This window comes from Thermobia domestica, chromosome 11 (assembly GCF_964235325.1).
Source record: "Thermobia domestica chromosome 11, izTheDome1.hap1.1, whole genome shotgun sequence".
Lineage (NCBI taxonomy): Eukaryota > Metazoa > Arthropoda > Insecta > Zygentoma > Lepismatidae > Thermobia > Thermobia domestica.
Window position 1 is genome coordinate 88776454 of NC_137464.1, and position 22921 is coordinate 88799374.

Here is a 22921-nt window from a genome sequence, read left to right on the forward strand (position 1 = left end):
TTGTACTGTCTGTTTTCAGTTTATACTGGCATCATTTTGTGGACTTTTAAAATTGAAACGGACTAAGGAATGCAGCGTAGGGATTTAAATACCAACTACGGAATCGCGAGATGAAAGCAACTCTTGAGTCGTTATCAAGTGTATGTTGTTTTTATATTGGTTGTACACAAAGAGGTATTCATAGATTTTCTAGTGAATGTGTTTACCTTCCGGTATTCAACCTAGCTATGTTAGATTCGACCAACGAGTAAATTAACAACTATCAACACACACCTAACAACAAAATGTTCCAATGTGTACGTTTGCACATTGCGAACGGTTACGTATCGGTTACGAATTACGCTACATCGTTTTGTAAGGAAAGGTAGTGTTCAACTTGAAGAAAAAAAATTAGAGAAATAGATTTTATGCACTGATACTGAAAAAAGGAAGAGTAGTGTGGTGAGACAAAACGTCTTCGATCTATAGTGAGACCGACCGTTGCAATATGCGTAGAAACTTAAAAATATTTCATTTTCTTACCTCTGCATGAAGAGTTACAGCTTTACTTTCTCCGTGCTGCCGTGCTGCTACCAACTGGTTTATGCGGGTAGTGAAGTACTTCTTCACTTCTTGCTCCCTTGCCTCCAATTCCGATGCTAAGCTAAATGGAGAATCCAACTTGCCCAACTGAAAAATATTAACACTTCTCAAATTATTGTTTTAGATTTGAATAGCATTTTACTTAATAAATTCAGCAGCAAAAAGCAGCTCGTTTTATTTTCTTAAATTCATTATATTACTTCAAAAGGGTGAGATAAATGTCTGCTCCTACGACGACCCACTTGTGAACGTTGTTCAGTGAAAACTGACACACTGTGTGAGCAATAATTGTTACAGCTCTTTTCAGATGATACGGTACACGAGCAGAAGCCCATGGTACCCGATATATAGCGCAGCTGCCGGATTGTGGTCTTCGCTTTCCCTTCTCGCTCTTTTCCCATCTAACGTTACTGCAAATGAACTGAACTGCATGTTCCATAACATTAGAATTGCTATTCCAATAAAGAAGTATAAATATCAACTAAATTAACTATCTGCTAGTTAGCTCGTCGTCTATTGTATTCTACTATCATCATCGTGTATGACAATTTGAATTTTGTAGCTCTCTGAATCTAAGTCTTAAATTTATTATAACAAGTCCCAAATTTTGTTACTCACTATTTCATAAAATCTTCCTCTTGTAATTTTTCTATATGTTATGCAAAGGACCATCCCTAATCTTCCTATGTGGTTAGCCTCCTCGTTATTTAAAGAAGCTTTCCTTCACTAATTATGCTTTCATATTTTTGGAAATTAAGTGTGTCTCCCCCCACCTCCCACTGATGCGCATTTCTTTCTTACTTAAGAAAAGCTAAACATATTTCCTATATTTCACGATAACACACAATGCGAACTTCATTCACTACGAAAGAATTCGAAGAACAATTATGAAGATAAGAGGCCATGTTTCCATTTAAGTGTATCAGCTTTCCTTGACCCTTACATATCTCAAACAGCGAGCTTGTTTCAAGTGTGATAATTTACGGTATCATTTAGATACCTTGGCGTTTGTTCAGGAATCTAAAGAGCATATGTTGAGTAGAAAGGGGAGAAAAGGGGAAATGGATTACGAAATAGTCAAATGTGAAACGAGAAACAAAAACGATAACAAACAAAAACAAAAATTGATAATACCGGAACAAAGAAGTGTTTGTTTTAAAACTGTTCTACGAAAGAAATAGTCATATTACTTTCTTAAAATCACTCGTATTATACGAACGAAAATGTTAAAAAAAAAAAGTTACATATGCACATAGCAAACCAAGTACAGTTAGTCATTTATTTTGTTTACTATCCTGTGATAAGTTACTAGTTCGATTATCTACAAATAATTATAAGCGACACTTAACATATTCTAAAGATTTTCATAATTGTTTTCTATGGGCACATTTAAAAATCTCTATCCCGGCAACAAGTTGCCATAGAAGCATGCGATTTGTGTTCAGAATTTACTCTTCTACTTGCTAAGCTGAGCAATTAATATACAATATTTTTAGGTAGCGCGTTTGGTATTGGCAAACCACAAATTAACAACTTCGCGTGATTGGAGAAAGCAGAAAGCTCACCCAAGAGCATGTAGCATGTCATTCGAAAATAGTTTTCATCAATAGTGCATTAGTTAAGCATGCAAACTTTCCCATCATAATAACTTCAGATCAATAACTGTATTCTAATATATTTATTAATCCGAAAAATTCATCATGAATATAGACATTCTAAGAATATAACATACAATTCTTACAAGCAACAAGATATGTTACGGAAAATTAAATGAGAAGAGTTACGTATTACTACTAACAGAAAAGAAAGAAAAGAATTATATGTCTTTCGCTGGAAATAACAAATCTACAGAAAAACTATATCATCAACAAAAAACATGTTCCTAAAGCAACAATCTTTCCTTCGTTGTGCATAATATATATACATATATAGAGATAGAAGAAACTTAATAGTTAACGAAGTTCTCATTATTAGATTAAAATGAAACTTATGTTAGCGAAATTCCCATTGTTATATTAAGATGTGTTAATAATAATGGTTAATTACCAAGTTCGTAACCGTAGTAGAACCTACATGTTCAGGAGAAACACTGGACACAGTAGATTCAGAGAAATCCATTGAAGTTGTTCTTAAATGCTTGCATTCGGAAGAATCTTCACTTGGTGGCGTCCTTGCTCCGCTTAATGTCTGAATTTGCTCTTCTAATTCCTTGACACGCTATACAAAAACAAAAGAAAAACATGGTCTTAATGAAAAATTTCCTATGCACATTTTTTAATATAAACAATGCAATGTAAAGGTTTTTAAAAAATCGTGTCAAGGGTTAAACTAGAATCTTTTTTTTTTTCCTTCTTTCTTTCTTTCTTTCTTCAGGAAGGAGTGACATAAGGGGTCTTTACATGTCCAAAATGTCTTCTGCGTAGCGTATCTCTTACCTTTGGAAAAGGATAATTTAACTCACTGAATCAGGACTACATAAATGAATGTTTATTAACTGGTAAAACAAATGAACCACAAATTTCTCTATGCTATTCTAGATGAAGCATTGTCCGTCCTAATTCCCAACTCCGCTCACCTGTCAAACAAAACCTCAAAACATTTTTGATGGGTCTAAGATAGTGTACCAATTATTAGTGACAGCCTCTTGATTTCACAGTAGAATAATCACGACACTGAAGTAAGTGATTAAAAAAGAAAAATAAATTAAAAAAAAAAAAAAAATGGGATTCTTGATTTACACTTCGGCTATCGGAATCTTTCTCAGATACTCTGCTATATTAATATCTAGTTAATTATTTTAATAGGTGATGGCTGGCATTTCTTAAATGTTTTTTTCTCATTTCGTCCACCATTAGAATTAATGCATTACTCCAATAATAGTTTTCTCAGCACCAATCTTCATTAAAAAGGGTGAAAGGTGACCCACATGGGAGGGAAAGGATGATTAAATGTTTTCTGGCATTCACCAGTTCTCCAAAACTACTACGCGTAAATCTTGAAATTTTATATAAATAATCTGCTTGGAACCTATACTCTATGTAAAGAGAAGTTTTCATTGGTTTTACTACGAACGATACGTAGGTTGATTAAAAGGTTTCCCATTACCAGTTTCTTTCACATACAGAATCGAATTTGTACACTCAATATTTGGTGCACACACAGTGAATGTCTCATGCAAAAGAAAGTTCCAAAACAGGAAAAAGACATTACAAGAAAATCTATTTAAAAGCGATGAAAGAAAGCTTCTGTAACTCCAGTGAAATTAAATTTGGATTAACAGGTATTATGAAACTAGAAAAATTCTGTACATACAGTATTTTCAAATATTTTGCATAGCTTAAACCTTATTCTCCCGGTGCTAAGAATGGACAATCTGCTAGTATATATTTCAAGTTTTCATTATCTCTTATCGTTTCTGCCCTGGTCCCTATCAACAGACAGGCATATGATCAGAGTTGTTCTTAAATTTGATTAAACTTCTTGCTGAGGAATAAAATACTTTTTATTAAAAAACTAATAACGTGTAACCGTTTCGCCAACTATCCACTTTGGTTTCATCAGACACTGTTTTTGATTCGTGTCCAACACTAGCGTGCGCAGGACATTGGGAATGTGGGTGCCAGATCTAAAGTACCACCGTATGGAATGCCCCCCCCCCCCTTTTCCTTAAAAAAAAAAAAAAAATAGCGTCATTGCACCCGACGCTGCGTCGGCAACGCACGGCACACATGCAGACGGGAAATAATTTACACGTAATCTCTTCTCAGTTTGTAATAATTCTACATAAAAAAGTTTGTCTAATGGGGTGCCAAGGCACCCATGACACCCACGTTGCGCACGCCTATGGTGTCCAATGAAGCCGAAATGGATAGTTCGCGAAACAGTTATACGTTTTAGTTTTTCATATAAAAAGTATTGTTTCTCTCAATGAGTATCGAATTCAAGTTGTTAATAAGCAAAGCTGGTTATATGAAGAATAGTATAGTTGTCCTGTAGGACTTCCCTCGCGTATGTACAGCATAGTTCGGAAGTATAAAGAATTAAAAGATCAAGTTTATTTTTAAATAAGGGAAATTCCCCACAGCTATTGTTGGAATCAGTAGGAAGGTAAGTGAATAGTGAATATCTCTGCACTTCAAATTATATACCTGATTTGCTGTAACATCCTCTATAAACTGTTAAATTTTAATCTTTTAAATCATTCGTGCGCAACAGCGCGGAATCCCGCATTAACTCTTTATACATCGATTGAAAAGTTTTAAAGTCTCAAAAAAATTAATTGTAGGAAGTTACACACCTTTCATGTTTAAATCACGAATAAAGTGTACGGAATTTATTCAGTTACGCCCAAAGAGTTCCATACACCCTGTTACTGCTGAATACCTTTCCCTACCTGCCTTAGCTGTCAGCTAAAATTCAACGTTTAATATATGTTTTAAACCTATAATAATTTAGAGGAACAAAAGTGAGTAGGGTAACTGTCCCAATAATTGACAGTATAAGAACAGTGTTTGACAAATTGCAAGTTTCTTCATCCTTTAAATGAGCCTGGCTTACTGATCTCTCGTAGAGGTACGAAGGCATCCTTCCTTCATCTATATAGACCATCATAAAAATAATAGACTAATAATTATTATTTTTTACAATATGTATACGAAAAGTTGATCATTGTACCAGTAATTGACACCAAGATTTGTGAGATTCACCAGTAATTGACACCTTGTGACCCAGTAACTGACATCTCCTAATATCTTATTCTAATGAACCATATAATTTTCTACCAACTTATCAAGCTGATTTTTAAGTTTCCACCTGGATAAACATATTTATTTCTTTCGCTAATATAGCTATTATAGTACTATTTTGCACTGTCCATCGATTTTCTGTTTTCTTTGGAGAACTACTACTTAGAGGCAATAACAGTGGTGTGGGATTAACAACACTGCAAAGGAAGAAAAGGTGGCAGCATTTGCTTGTACCTAGTCCCGCAGTCTTGTTGCGTCGGAAAAAAGACGACAGTGTTAATTACTGGTACACTGTCAATTATTGGGACAGTTACCCTACCTATTGAGTTTATTTATAAGATTGTTCTTAAAGTAATTTACATTACAAGAGCCACGATGAGTTCATTTTATTTCATTCTTACAAATACAAGAAGCTGCAACCTTAGCAAATAATGCAAATAATAATAATAATAATAATAATAATAATAATAATAATAATAATAATAATAATAATAATAATAATAATAATAATAATAATAATAATAAATATGAATATTACAAAATTGAAAAATAAATATCCAGGTAACCTTCATACGTTCTGTGTGTTGAAATTTTGACGACACCGTGGGTACTTGTATACGAGGAGATACGTGACAACTTGGAACATACGCACTGAGCATATGCTACACTTCATATTTCAAGTATATCGATCAATTAGAAGAATACTAATCATATACTGTACGAAAGTTGCTTCCTATTTTATTATATTACGTATACACACAATGGACTACTTAAAGAATGATAAAAAAGAAAGCACCACAATATTTAACTGAATCAAGGCAAGCTTCTATATAGATTAAAGAGCAATTATAATAGGTGTCCAGAATTAAAGGTTTCATTTACTTAGATTTTCGCTGTTCCATCATTGTGAAAGTTTTCAGTTTTACGTCCGACGATTATGCCGTGTAGGCTAAAGGAGACAGTGATTATGAGAATGAACGAAATGGTCGAAATAAGGAAGAAACGGGTGAACTCCGAGTAAACTCACGTACATAGTGTTCGTCTACAGCAAAGCTTACTTGGCGCCAGCTGCGATCGAATCAGGGATCCCATGGACAGTTCCATTAGTGTGTTGAATTTGCAAAACGCAAAGACAAGACATTATATTTGAGTAGATTATTACAACAGCTTACATTTTGCTCATCTTTGGACATCGTCCGCAACGTTTGTTTCCAAGAATAGAAAAAAAGCATATTTTTCTGTTACCACTATCAATTTTATTGCACAAAAGTAGCAACATTAGTAAACTGCCAGAAATAAAAAGCATATATTACATCACAAAAACCACGCTATTGTTAATTATACAACTACTGTAAATGTACTCTTTTTTACTTGCTGCGTCTGAACATTTAATGTGCTATTAACTGTTACGTTTCAGTGTTTCCTGACACCTTCCAAGCACATATGTACGACTCACACGGTATTCATCACACTTCTTAGAATTTTATCTTGCACTGTTTCGTGTGTGTGGTAAACAATGACGGGGTCAAAAAACTTGATATGATAATGTATATTTCTTCTTTTGAAAGTCTTATTTCTGTGAAAAACTTACGTGAAAGATTTTTTTTTTTTTTTTTTTTTTGAAGACTTACGTAATTTTGTGATAGTTTGTAGTAATTTTGTTCACTTTTAAAACAGGATTTATGCAAATTCTGGTTTTGATTTCCCTTAATTTCCATGAGTGAGTAAGCAATTTTCCCTTACCTTTGAGACTACCATTTATGGTTACGTTTAGAAGAAAAATTCATTTTTTACTATTTCCCATCTCCATAGGCGTCCAACGCTCTCGTTTATTTTTCAAATGCAATATAAGCTTACTTTCTTATTGTTAATATTTATTATGAGTCAAACTTTCTGTATTTGGAATAAAACAGAACACTAGTATCAAAAATAATTATACACTACGAAAATATTTAATACAGTTAAGCACAAGTAAACACATATCATAATTTTTCTTAACTCTTTGATTATATACAGCCAATCAACGTAACTTACTTTTTTCTTTTGTACCATTTTAATTTTTTTCTCTCTCACAGCTTGAAGTAATAATGAAATGAAATCTTTCAGTTTAACATTCCACGATTAAATCCTTTAGGCTAACGGAGACGATGATTAACGCAAGTGAATAATGATGGAAGAATTGGTGGAATGAAATGTGGGACGAAACGGGAGTGGGAGAAAACTCATGGACACAATGTTGTTCACCATAAACTTACTTGGCCAGGGAAAGAACTAGGGACCTTGCGCACGAGAGTTAAGTGCTCTACCACTGAGTCACCGTGCCTCCCTTCACAGCTTGAAGTTTTAACACATTTCGTCAATTCTCAAGCTTCCTTATTTCTAAAGACAATTTTCTTTCTAAGTTTAACGTCCCACGTTATGCCCTTTAAAATAAAGGAGACGATTGTGAAATTATACTTATGCTCTCCCCTAGGAATCGAATCCAGGACCACGTGCATCGAAGACATTCACGCTAGCCACTAGATCAATGGAGAAAGGGCATTTTCTTATCATCACTCTTTGAATCTGTCTTGATTCTCTGAGATGTTCTTCATGTTCCTCATATTTTCAATGGGCAGCTAAAAAAACATCTGACTCTTCTATGAAGTAGAGCAATTTCCGTGACTTTCGGCATATTTTGAAACATTACCTAACTCAAGGTCAGTGTGAACTCTGTAAAACGTACTTTCTGCAGATGCTATTAAAATCTACGTTAAACGTTAGTACATAAAAAGAGTACCTTTACAAATTACTGTATTATAAACACACATTAATTTATATCCTTAAATAATAATACAATTACTGATTATTATGCCAGTATATTTTCCGTGTTTTATTTATTTATATATTTTATCAAATTTGAGAACCTTAAAGAAGTTGCAGATGGAATTCAAGCGCAAGTTATTTTATATGTTGCCTCCAGATGACAGAAATAAACCAATGAGCTCCTCCGTGGCTAAGCCGTTAGCGTACGCGCCTTTGGCGTGGGAGACCAGGGTTTGATTCCCAGCGGGAGCTCATATGGATCGGATTCCACGTTAATCAGTAGGTCCCATCTCATACAGTCTCGCTGCTGAAAGGGATGTTTAACTTAAAATCGACTCAATATATAATGTTTGCACAATTGATTCAATACTATATACCTAGTTTCTAATGTGTCCAAGTAACGTACAAAACTGATAACAGAGACATGTGATTTTAAAAACTGATACTTTGATATTAATTATATGAATTAATGGTAAAGGTTCTATATGTCATGCATGTAACATATATCTATTCTAAGTGTAACTACATTCTAAATTTAAATAAGCTCCACACACGAAAACCATCATGAAACTCGTACCTGTACTACAATGTTACATCTTATTCACTAAAACTGTGATTGATACAAATATTCAACTTATACTATACATGGAGCAAAATTAGTAGCGAATTGACAGTTTAAAACAACAATGAAATTTGTGTGAAGAAAGGAAGGGTTATTAAGGTCAGCGAGAGAGGGGTTAATCATACCCATCGTGATGGTAATTACAATTGTAGAGTTTCTGAAGAAAGAGAGAATAATATTACTATATTGTTGCCTTGTAACACGTGTTCAGAAGTTTATCAATCGAAGTGAAAGGATTACATTGATCGCCGCAGTGAAATACTCACGAAGTGGCAACAAGGAAAAACGTGCTCTTTCAGACGTAAATTCGTTTCTTATTTTGCTCTAAGTATCGTTTTTCACAAGATTGTAAACGCTCACTTTTGAAACAGCTTAGCTCAGCTCGAACTCGGGTGAGAGTTAACTCACGCTCAATTTTGAGCTAGGCTCAACTTGACGCTCAATATTAGGAAAATTGCAAACAAAGGTATCTAATGATTTACTAACTAAAAATATTTAATATTAACAAAAATGAACAGTATGCTACCTGCAACACAGCATAGTATTTTGGGTTTTCTAATTTGAGGGATTTCTGAGATACTCCATACTTTTTTAACCTGTAGAACGTGAGATCCTCAGTCCCCCCTCGAGTCAAAAATCGAAAAAGTGGCTTCGTAGCGATTAAATCTGGTATGCTCTAATTGTATACAAAATTTGGTGGCTCGAGGCGATTACTTTCTATGCGAAAATTTCATGACAGACAGACATGCACACACATTCTTTTATACAGAGCGTTTCTAAAAGTCCTCGAACTTTGACTTTAAAAATTCATTGTTGAGCAACAATGCAATGTTTCTAGAAACTGTTGCTTGTTGGTGTTGCTGGAACATATGAATCAACACTAAATGACAATGAACAATGATGTATGAGCAGTAAGCAGCAAGAATGAAAGCCAGACGTCCAGTTAAAAACGCACACGAATTCAGTTCACGTGAGTCTTACACGGAAGCAGAGGGTTTTGGAAGCTTACTTTGAAGTTAAATTATACGAACGCTGTATAGAGATCTTTCACAGGAGATATCTCAACGCTCCTTTACTTGAAAAGCAACAGACTACGATGTAGTAAAAAGGTTTCGCGAAACAGGAAACGTCGCAGATCAGCCAAGGAGCAGACGCAGATCAGCATCAATTTTCACACAAGACTTTCTTGTGGATGTTGGTCAAAAATTGCAGAACTCTCCTAGGAATTCTGTGAAGCGACTTTCATAAGAAGTAGGAAAACCTTTATTATCTTGTCATTGGGCTGCAAAACATCTAAAGTTCCGAACATACATGATGTGCATTGTTGAAGAACTATGCCCGTTGGATTTTCAGAAATGCATAATTATTATCGGTAGTTCAACAGATTCACGTGGAATAATGTGGTCAACATACTGCACAAAATATTTTTCAGTGATGAGGCCTGGTTCCACTTATATGGGTACATGAATTGTCAGAATACTCGGATATGAGCTACGGAAAATCCTCATCAGCGTTGCCAACCTGATAAGAAGATATTATCGTACGCAGTACTTAAAATTATAGTTTTTGATGTAAAATTATCGTACTTCCTGTCTTCTTCTTCTTCTTCTTCTTCTTCTTCTTCTTCTTATTATTATTATTATTATTATTATTATTATTATTATTATTATTAAGAGGAAACTAACTCGAACGTTTATAACTAAAACTATATTTAACAATCTAAATAGAAACAAATTGAAGTTCAATTCTCTACCGATTTATCGAAAAAAAACAACTGTGATTTTCATTCAACAGTAGCTAACAGTGAGACGTAAAAATATTTAAATTACTACACTATTAACGTTAATTTACCTGCATTATTTACTTTGTCGAGACATTGGTCGCCTTTGTAATGTTGTCAGTAATTTTGACAAATATGTTGCAAAATTCATACTCTTTTTTTCACGCAATGAATGAAATTTCTTTCGAGTTTCATATATCCCTAACATTATCTTTGCATTTTACCAGGATCTATTAAATTAGCGTATACTTTCCTATTATCGTATATCACCTATTGTACATCGTACGAGTGATAAAATTAACGTATGATTCGATAATTATCGTACATGTTGGCAACGCTGATCCTCATGCAGTATATGAAGTCCCACTTCATTCTGAGAAAGTGGGAGTATGATGCGGAATTTCAAGGTGAATAATTGTAGATCCTTAAAATAATAATAATAATAATAATAATAATAATAATAATAATAATAATAATAATAATAATAATAATAATAATAATAATAATTGTAGATCATTAAAAAAAAAGCCTAGCTTTAATGGTGAACATTTCCAACATCTTCTCTAAATGTTACACTTTGTTGTTCATCCTTAGGTAAGAACGATATTTTTGTGTTATAATAATTGAAATCTGAAAAATTTATAATTGTTTATAATTTTCTTACAATGGAGTTCAGGGACTTTAGGAACGCACTGTATATTTGTATACGTGGTACAGGTTGAGAACGATCTAGCATAGAAATGGAAGTTTTAGGATAATAAGTTACTTTACAAAGAAATAGTAATATCTAAAAAAAAAAAAAAAATCATTGATACAAGCAGCAAATCTGTAATTATAGTAATAAAGTAGAAATAACATAGATGATATAAACGTGACCACCATATGTGCCTCCATATACGAGAGTGAGCCATAACAGTAATACATGTTGCGGAAGAGAACTTACAAAGCAACGATCGAACAGTGGACTACACAATGTGGCCACACTACGTGATAAAACACACATCTTGTCCACATGCGCTTGACCTGCTGTACATCGTCACTGACAATGTAAGTATGACACTAGACCATGATAAGAATGTGGACTTGTTTGCGTCGAAAGTTCAATGGCATCTGCCGAATGTTGAATTAGTGGCATGTGACTTTGTATCGGCCTCCATTGATCCAGAACCACAAACGCTTCAGGATGCAATGGGTGCTGAACACCGTTGGTGGCGTCCTGAGTGGCAGATATTTTTGGACGAATGTCGATTTAACCTTCTAGCAGTAATGTGTTAAGACATTATTGTTGCAAGCACAGTCTACTAGCATGCATTGTGAACATCAGGTGAGGTGTTGGGAGACATTAGATACAATATGCGTTCTTAGTCGCTACGTATCGAAGATAACCTGGATCATTACACCAGGCCAGTTCTAAAGGCCGGAACATACCCTCCGACAACTCAGGACACCTTGTTTCAGCAGTACAATGTCCGGCCAACGTGTACAAGAGTGAACAAGCCTCCTTCTGTGAATGACGGGTACCACTGCTTCCCTAGTCTGCACGGTCATCTATCAAATCGCTCATCAAAAGTGTGTTGGACGGCTATTTTAGTTTGATGATAGGCATTTGACTTTTACTTTCAGTAACTACTTGTTTTTGTTTGTTTCTTAGTTTAGATGTATTACCTAAATTGGCTTGCGACAAGTAAGCTTACGATATTTTCCGTTTTCTGTTTTCTAAATTAGGTTTGTGGAAGAAAAATGACGACTAAACTCTTTGGACTGGCTCCTGAATTCAGACCTGAAGCTTCGTGTCTGCTTTAAATTATCCTTCCTTTGTTCGTACAATTCTTTTCATCTTTTCATCTTTGTATGAAGTGAACTTCTATAATTAAAGTGTATTTTATTTCTTCGTTCTGCCCATATCTTTACTATCATTCAATTATTTTACCTTCAAGCTCCTGACTGTTTCGACTGTTCCATCTGTTGATTGATCAGTATTTACATCCCTTGTGAGCAACGATGTCGTATAGAACAACAACAGTTTCAGGTGGAATATGAATCGCTTTAATGCGTCCGGTGCTCTTACACCGGGACTCGAGATATTTCGGTACCAAATACACTAAGCGAGGAGAGATTATGTAAATACTGATCATCCTTCGTTCCAAAATTCGCTCCCATTTTCACAAAATGTTATTACAAATTATACCAACTGGTGATCCAAAATTACAGATCCTAGCTAGTATGGGAAGCGTATAATAGGTTATTAATATAGCTCTACTGCAACAGAATAGGATACTGTTTCAATCTCGTGATTTTTAATAAGTCTGTTTAAAATGGGTCTTTATTCAGAAGTAAACATTGTGAACTTTATCATTTAATGTTATTTCGAATAAGAATATATCTTTGTTCTAAGTATAATAGTTTGAATTTTGAAGTTTTCAAAATTGGCAAGCCTTTTTTTTGTAGTAGTAGTAGTAGTAGTTCTGGGCACATTTTTCTATTTAATAGAATTTTTTTTATGTATATATATTCCTTCTTATTAATAAATACATCTCTGAGCTTCTAGAAAATCTACTTACTTTTCAGTTTTTTTTTCTTTCTTTCTGGAACTTAAATTCATTTTAATTTAAATGACGAATACAATAAAGAAGCATCAATATGGTCTTCAATCCACATTATTGTTTCAAACTATCTCCATGTAAGTTATACATGATAAGCGAGTTCGACAGGAAGATTCATCGTGAATGGAATAGAAATTTCTTGTCGTTTTGATCTACTAGTCTTGAAAATCGTATTTTGCTTACTGTGTCATTGTAAGCAGATTTCTATTAGCGTCTTCCTAGATGTCAGGAAACAGCAACCTTTATAAGCAGAGATTAACATTTGACTTGAAAATAGCTAAAACCTGAATTGAGCGTAAAGCTGGGCGTTGTTTTGCGCTCAAACTCGTGTATATTTCGAGTTCAACTCAACTCTCGGTTACCTTTTTGAAACTGAGCTAGCTCACGACAAAATTCACGAAAAACGAGTGCGCTCTCATGAGCTAGTTCAAATGAGCACGCTCATTTACATCCCTGTTTTTTAAGTACAATTTTTGATCGTTACTACATTTTGTAAACAATATATAATTAAATGCAGTTCTTTTAGTAGGCTGAGATTATCGTACCGTTCCAAATTTATTATAGTATGTGATAGTACAAGGTGTATCAAAAAGGACTTTACAACTTTGAAAACTCATATTAGTTTATTTATTTAGCTTACAGACATGATTTTGATATCATTTTGTAGCAAAATACATCAAACTTTTAACCTTATACCTAAAGAAATTCAACGTAGCTTCCATTGGTGATGTGGCACACATCCCATCTTAAGTCGATTTCTCGCCACACCCGCTGCAATTCTATCACGCGGATTTTAATTCTTGCACCATTTGTAATGTGTATGGTTTGAGATGCAATCTTTTTCTCAACACACGCCAAACTGTCATGTGTGAGACGCCCAGCTGTCGAGAAGCACGCCGGGTTGATTTTGTAGGAATGTTCACAAAGCTTTGTCTTACTTACCCTACAACATCTTCAGACGTACGGGAACGACCTGAAGATTTGTTGTATCTTACAGAACATCCAGTTTCAATAAAAGACTTATGCCACTAATAAACAGTAAGCCTACTGGGAAGATCTTTACCATACTTTGTACGAAAATTACGTTGTACAAAGGGTGTTCAAAAAGTTTTGCGCAGTGGTCGCTATTTTTTTTTTTTTTTTTATTTGTTGCCGGAGGAGAATGAAACTTTTGTGAACATACTTCAAATATTTAGCTATAAGTTGGTATATAAAAGTATTTTCTATTACTTACAGGTGAGCCATAATGGACCGTGAAATAGATGTCAGGTTGCGACAACGGTCGGTGATGGATTTCCTCTTCAAGACCGGCGATGACTCTGCCACATCGATTCACAGGAAGTTGCTCCCTGTTTATGGGGAGGATACATTGGATCGCAGCAGTATCCAGCGGTGGTTGCAGAGGTTTAAAGAAGGTGATTTTTCTCTACTGGACAATCCACGACCATCGACGGTAGTGAGTGATGTAAATAAGGAGATCATTAATCAAATTATCCAAAATGACAGATGTGTGACGACACGACAGCTTGCTGAAATGACTGGTTTGTCATTGGGTAGTGTGGTATCAGTGGTACAGTCACTAGGGAACAGAAAAATCTGTGCACGTTGGGTGCCTAGATTATTGACAAGAGAAATGAAAAAGATGAGGAAGGATGTGTGCGAGAGTCTCATGACGACCTTTACTGAAGAGTGGAAACAGTGTTTTGACGGCGTCATTGCCCAGGATGAAACATGGTTGTTTTTGTCCGAACCTGAGAGCAAAACACGTCTGAAGGCGCACCTGCGCGGTACAACATTTGATAGTGAGAAAGACCTTATTTCCTGTGTCAAGCAATGGTGTAAAAGTCAATCCCCAGAATTTTACCAAAGTGCATTTACATCATGGAAAGAACGTTGGACCAGATGCATCGCAGCTGATGGAGACTACATTGAGTAGGCTCAGTGTGTAGCTAAATGTTCCAAGTATGTTCACAAAAAAATTATTCTCCTCCTACAACAAATAAAAAAAAATAGAGACCACTGTGCAAAACTTTTTGAACACCCTTTGTACAATTGTCGCAGACTTGGATTCTTGAAAACAAAACACACAGCAAGCATGCTCGGGATCAGTACAGGCAACCATCTTTGCTCCAACTGCCGCTAGCGCTTGTGGTGTTTTGTTTCTGAGCAACTGTACTACGTGTGTCAAAATTTGATGTATTTTGCTACAAAATGACACCAAAACCATGTCTTAAGATAAATGAATACACCAATATGAGTTTTCAAAATTGTAAAGTTATTTTTGATACACCCTGCATTAATTTAGAATGAAAATGCAAAATGTATAGGGAGTTTCATCTCCAAATGTGAAAATGCATATTCAATAAGAATATTACAGTGTAAGCAGATACGAGTTGCACATACACAGTCGCAAATGAATGCTTTCAATTTGCACATATATGCTGAGAACACACGCCAAACGCACACAAGAAAGTGACACTGGAAGAAAGAAACTATTAACTAACTCACCAACAAATGAGATTCCATTGCATTCTGGAAATGACAGAAGTAACAATACAATAGAAATAAAGCTAATTTGGTGAAACACACGCTTCGTCCGGAATTACTTTGAAAGAAACATCTGATGAACTTCAGAGATCTTCGACAAAGAGACATACATATAACTGAATGTAGTGATAGAGGTTTAAAGAACATTTGAACACATCAACTGCAGTTGATACAATATTAAAATATTACCAGTAGATACTGCAAGAAAGTGTGAATACAGATTTGGAAGTTCTTTTCCGTGTTTATCTTTTTTTTTAATTTTTATTCATAATTATTTTTGTAGCTTGTAAAAGTGTATAGTGGTCACGAAAAGAAAATGAAAACAAAGAATATATTTACTTCTTCATGTACCGAAGTTGTGAGCTATACTATCAAATATTGTACGAGCACAACTATGCATATTATTTTGAATCAATACTTATTAATAATTGGTTAAACATGTCACTAATTCTGTCCTGTTATTATTTTCTTTAAACTGTTTCGGCAAATTCACCTGCCATTTTCTGTAGGTTGGAGTCGTTCACTGAATCTGCTCAAAGAGTGGAAAAATTATAACAAGACGCAGAAAGTGATAAGTTTAACTAATTATTACTAACATGCGTTAATGTCTGTTATTAAACTAGTATATTTATTAACAATATATAGTAAGTTAATAGAAGTAACAACGGAACAATGTTTTACAAGCACTGCTATTTACAAATGATTTACTTTCATAAGACTTTTAAAAATACGGCACAAAAAAGTTAAATGACTGAAAAGTTCAATATCATCCTCAATTCTACAACAAACAAACACTGTATACCGTACATCATTGAAATGTACATCTTATATCGTACACTGTTGAAATGTATATCGTACTTTAAAAAAAAGTAAAACTGAAGTACTGAGTAATCTCTGTCAAACTCAAGAGCAAACATCTGCTCTGAAGATAAAATTAAGTAAATATGAAGTTTAAAATAATAATAATAATAATAATAAAATGAATACATACAGCAAATCCAAGGCACTGTACAGTAATAATGGACTAGTAAAAATACATCTATTTGAATTATTTGATGCGTCTTAGCAAGACAACTAGCTGTAAAGCATATGGTTTCCAATGTCTCATTATACTTGGAACGGACATGTGACTCGACAGGTTTTGTAGTTTCGGAAACTACGCCCATTCACTAGTGAAGTATTTTTTTCTTTTTTTACGTGGATAGCAACATATATGATGAAAACAGTCCAATTAGTACAACTAGATGTGTTTAGCCATAGCATGAAGAGCAAATAAGAATGAAATTACACAGATTTTCTAACTTTCATGATGTTCACTTCTGAATATTATCAAGCTACTCCTCCATATAGCAAAAATTAAATAAAATCCCATTACCTAAATCTAGAGATCCAATAATTAGCGTCTTGCTGTTGGTCCATGAAACACACGTAACGAACGTTAAGGTTTTAATCAAATAAAACCCAACAAATCGGCACTACTCACGTAACTGAAGTACTTTTTGGATGAAGAATGGTATAACATTAATAACCATCCCGAATATGTATGAATTATTTAAAGGTGACAGTAATTAATGTTATATTATTCGAAGAATGCTTCAGATATACTCTATCAGGTAATTACTTTTTTACTGATACTCCAGATATTTCTGTCCAAGTGTCTACCTTTACTGCATTACGTAAGTAATAGTAAGTATAGAAAGAAAGTATTAAATCACCTGTTGTTCTTTCGTATGCCTCAATTGTAGAAGCTGGTACTCAAGTCGCCAGTGTTCTCTGTCTTGCTCAAGATACATAGCTCTCTTCTGGGTCGTAGACAGCTGCTGATTGAGACTTTCTCTACTCGCTGCTCCGCTTTGAACCTCCTCGCGTTCACGCAAGGCTTCTTCATAAGGAACAGTTGGTGCCTCCTCCTATATTATAAAAACCTAATTTTTAAACGATCTTTCAAGTATAAAAAGAGATCTCTATCTGAAAAATGCTTTTAATCTATGGCAAACTCAATATTTACCTTAATTTGTTTCTCTATTTAATCTAAAGGTTACAAAACCTTTGATACGGTAATATAGGTCTCTATAGTTGTAACTATCCTCAATCTTGTAATACAGTTTATATATATATATATCAAAAAGTTACTTTTTCAAATGGCACTACGCCAGATTATTACATATCTAAAATTTACATTGTCAGATTTGCTATTCAGTGTTGCAAGGTAAAAACAATATAGTATCACAAAAGTCCAAATTTTGGAAGCCTCTACAACAATATTAGCACAACAGCTATGGACGGGACAACGCACATTCAAAATACGTTAGAGTGAATACTATGGTATGACGTATTCTGAATAAATAGGAACCAAGTTACAAGGGATTCAAAATCTTTTTTGGAAAGCTTTATTTCAAAAAAAAAAAAAAAAAAAAAAAAAAAAAAAAAAAAAAAAGCTTAGAAAGTATTAATTATAAGTACTTACGTGATTTCCAAAAGACGAAAACTTCGATTTTGCGTTTACAAAATTTGATATCTCAAACCATTCCAGAGATATGATAAACATAGGTAAAGTTTGCAACACTACTTAAAATGGCTTATATGGGAAAAATATTTAGAATTAATTTTGTATACTTTTGCTCTTATAACATTACAGCAATAGTTTTTGCTAATTCTAATTACAACACGTTATCTCAATTACATATTTTTAATCGTAATAATTTTAATCTGCCTCGTTTGCTACTGTCAGCCATTTTGAATGATTTAACGTAAGAACAAGTAGTTAGATCAATATCTGAATAAAGTTTCAAGACACTACAGAGAAAACAAACTACTGCAAAGAGGAAGATAGGTCCACTGGTATATACACACCACACATTCTCTATATAACAGACAGTAAACGAGTTTCTAGTCTGCATACAGTTGTCGCGAAGTGCAAATGAGAATCTTGAATATAAAAATTACTTGATTTTCAAAAGGGTTAACAGTGACACACAAATGAACCACACTTTAATATTTGTTACTTCTTCTCTCCTTTATTTCATTCAACATTTCGATGCCTAAAACTTGAGCATGTTTACCGATTCAATATGATACGTCTACTGATATAATTACGATATCAAACGTAATCTACTGAAACAGAAATCATTGATGAGCTACTCTTGAGATCGGTGATTTCCCAGCAAAAAAGGAGAAATGCATTTAGTACACTGTGGTAGAGATCCTACGAACACAAGTACTGCATTTATTCAATTCCTTTACACAAAAATTCTCTTGAAGAAGATAGTAAGCATGCTATAGAAAACATTAAAGAAGATGCAAACTACAATATTGGGAACACTATAAGGTTAATATTAAAAACATTCACGAAGTTATTTTGAGATAACCTGAGTATTCGATATGAAATGTAAGTGGATATGGAGGGAGGGGTGGGGGGTGCTTCTTCATGAACAATCGCTGTGTTACTGGAAATTTAAACGATATCCTACTGTATAGCACATTGCGAGAATACAAATGTGAGAATGATTTTAAAAGGATACAACGAAGTACATTAATCTCTAATGCTAAAGTCAATATCTCCTTGGACATACGAGTATTTAACGATATATTCAATATTATATACCTATTAACAAGTCGAAACAAGTATGAAGGCTAACGATGTTATGCGATATGTTATACGATATCTTTATTTCTTTCTTGTAAGTGAAAATCTGGCAAATTTACCACTCCAAGTAAGCTTTTGGGAATCTGGGCATTGGTTATGATCAAAGATTATTCGTATCGATAAAACTTTCCTCACATTAAATGATTATTCACTATTATTTCTGTTGTATTTACATTTTTTCACGTTTAGTATTCAAGAAGAAACTAGAATCATAATGTAAATTCCGTTGATGGTAACTCCAGAATGGACAAAGTACGGGCAGCTTTTCTTCTTTCCCTACCATACCTGATGCTCATCACATCTTGTTCTGCTTTAGCATTAACTACAATGTTGATACACTCTGGAAAGTAATTTCTGTTAAAGGTAACACCATTTACAAGTAACAAAAATTGTATTTACCTGTAGAAACTATAGCTAGTGCTAAAGAACAACAAAGAAGTATTATATGGCTCATCACTGCCCACTGGCGGGAAACAACAGAAATTGTTCAATGTGCATATCGGAAACACCGCTACATCCAGTGCTTGGTGCCAATTGGTTTGACTTCTTAGGGTTTTCGCCGACACCTTAAGCTACAATTCCGACAGACGGGTCATTCAAAGACCATTGGCAGGGGAAAGTTTTCAATACATAAAAAAGTATTGCAGCTGTGTAATTTACTAACTTCTCAAATTAATTAACGCTGCCTTCATACTTCCATATGAAATTCGCAATTCAGACTAAGAAATACTTGTAGATAAAACGTAATCTCAAATCTGTTTATAATACAGAACCCTAGTCTTCACTATGCAAATTTTAATGTTCAAGATCGAAATTTTGACATCTTTCACCAATTTGGAAAGCAACAAGTTCACTATAAGTTAATTAAAAATTGGAATTACCTGAAATGAAACTTCTTTAAGGAAACTTACAAAAATATGCTTTGGAATTTATTCTACTTCTAACCCTTCTAAATTACATGATGTGAAACAAATAAATTATTTCCACTATAAATACAGGACTGTGTAAAATCAACAGTAGAATACACGACTCATTACCTGATCTAAGTAAGTCATATACTGAGCAGCTCTCTTTTTAAACGTTGAAACAACTGGATGCGTTTTGGTACCTTGAGCAACATCTGAGGAACTTCCGGACTTTGATCTAGACTTAGCTTCCTTATGAAATTCCATTTGGGTATCGGACAGAATGTTGGAAAGCTGAAAAATACAAAAAAGCATTTAAGATAATGGACTATATAAATATAAATATAAATATAAATATAAATATAAATATAAATATAAATATAAATAATAATAATAATAATAATAATAATAATAATAATAATAATAATAATAATAATAATACGTATTAGATTAAATGACTGATTTTACAGCTTCACCAAATCTATATGAAACTACGTGTAAAAGAAAGAAAGAAAAGAAGAAAAAAGAAAATGATTGTTCACTATTTCTTAAATCATGTAACAGTTGGTTGTCGTATTTTAACAGCAAATTATGTTAGGTACCATCCCAGCATTTGCCTAGTATGAATTAAGAAAACCCAGGAAAATCTCTCTCAGGATGGCTGACCTGAAAAAGCTGCATACATTTTTGACTGAAGATCCCCACCCGAAATCAAACCCGGGACCGTTTGCATCAAAGCTGAGAGCGTTAGCGACTATGCTAAGCGTGGCCACTCAGTGGAAGCATGAGTCTGAAACAGAATCTCCTACATGCTTGACAATTACACGTCTTATTAAAAAGTTTGAGATGCAAGATACCATTTGTGATGGAAAATCTGGAAGACCTTATACAGCTACAAGTTTTGTTTCTTCAGTTATGGTTTAAAAAAAACTTTGCAACTACTTTGAGCAACTTCAGTAACTGTACAGGTGCAAGAAATGTCCACTGTAATATGTATTAAACTTGTAATGTATAATTAAGTTTGGCACTCTCACACAATATAGTTTTATTTCATTTAAGTGTGTGTACATTTTATGATAGACTTCGCATATATATCTGGCACGAAATGGCGTTGTAAACTTTGAAACATTATAACGTTCATCAGCAATGTAGATTGTTCACGTAATGCCAGATTGCGAAATACGTAAGGAAAGCTGATCGATTTCGATGAGAGTAGTTTCGAAGAGGATCAGTCTAATTTCATTAAAAAAAATTGTATGTGCTAACTGAACACTGTTGCCAGAATATGTAATGATCATTCAGAAGATAATTACTTATTCTAAATTTAACCCTGCACATTTATTAAATTAAAATTATTCACGCATGCACAGAATGTCAGTGGATTGGAGCTACTAGTCAGACAATAATCAGACAAGGAAGAATGAGGTGAAAGTCACTAGTATCGACTCGTTTGCTAGTACAGAGTGTGATTATGTGGTTAACGTACTGGACTTCCATGCAGCATCTAAACTTTGAGTCACACGCAACCCAATTATAAGGGCAAGTCAAAAATTACTCATTCTTTCGCCATAGCATTCTTAAGGTTGTGCACATGCATTCTGCCTTTGCATATTACGATGTTATACTGCTGCAGTAACGCTATGAAAATTTTATTTTAATTACTCCATTTTTCTTTCAGAGAGAACATGACTCCTCGGCTGGTAATGCATACCAGAACAGAGAGCAGTGATCATGTAACAACAATACTGTCTTCGACAACAAACCTCGCCATTTGGTGCAAATTGCTGGCTACAGATTGTTGGCAATAGTTCTAAAAAAAAAAAAAATAAATAAAAAAAAAAAATTAAAAAAAATACCTCCTGATACGCATCTTAGAGACAGGGTGATGCAGTGCGTTGACCACGTGTTCGTCGCTAGGCTGAACATAGTTTAGCTGGTCGCTAACAGACGGTATTAAGAGCAGCTCAGACCTACAAAGGACTGTTACGCCAAGTGGTTTGGATTGGTAGACTGTTGGCAAGCAAATCACTATATTACACTCCTCTGTATGCTCCTTTATCAGGTAGTCTTTCAGCACAGGTCCTTCCAGATAGTTTCAAAACACGGCTTTAGCAATTTCCCTTTCCCATAGAAATTTGAGTTTTGAATTTCTTTTTCGTTGGTGGTCCTGTATGCTTTCACTTCATACTTTGCCTTTGAACTTATTATTATTATTATTATTATTATTATTATTATTATTATTTACTTCGCAGATGTTTTAAACTTTTTTTGCACTTGGGAAGTTAACTACATGTCCTCCTTACCTACCTTACATGCAATTTAGCCTTATACATGTATAAGAATTTACAGCGTCCTGGATAAATATTCCCAAAATTAAGTAGAAGGTGTACATGGACATTTTTGATACATGGAGCATTGTTCTTAATATAAATAAAGATATTCTGTTCTTTAAATTTGCTGTTGCGTGTGGATTACATTACAGACAAATTGGTTTCTCTATACTTCATTTATACGATAATGACCAAACTATGATAATGCCACAAACAATTTCTTACCTTTCCAGTGGAAGTGACCATGGCAATGAGGGAATTCATAAGACATTCGTTTGTTGACTTCAGTCTTTCTGTAGCAGTAGGCAGTTCATGCTCTATGCTGTGTTTTGCACTGTAGATTTTGGACAGATCTA

General features: G+C 34.1%; 1 protein-coding gene across 4 annotated transcripts in view; it reads right to left on the reverse strand.

The window, feature by feature from the left end:
- Positions 1 to 22921, reverse strand: part of LOC145664269 (protein phosphatase 1 regulatory subunit 21) — a 123752-nt gene that overhangs the window by 19610 nt on the left and 81221 nt on the right. For 3 of the 4 annotated variants that reach the window (XM_081730788.1, XM_081730787.1, XM_081730789.1), the window contains exons 12-16: positions 22791 to 22918; positions 20368 to 20529; positions 17400 to 17594; positions 2629 to 2799; positions 523 to 669 (exon numbers count right to left, since the gene is read on the reverse strand). In XM_081730788.1, coding sequence (XP_081586914.1) covers positions 523 to 669; positions 2629 to 2799; positions 17400 to 17594; positions 20368 to 20529; positions 22791 to 22918 — 803 coding nt within the window. The remainder of the gene's footprint in view (positions 1 to 522; positions 670 to 2628; positions 2800 to 17399; positions 17595 to 20367; positions 20530 to 22790; positions 22919 to 22921) is intronic. The other variant, XM_081730790.1, reaches the window with a different exon arrangement.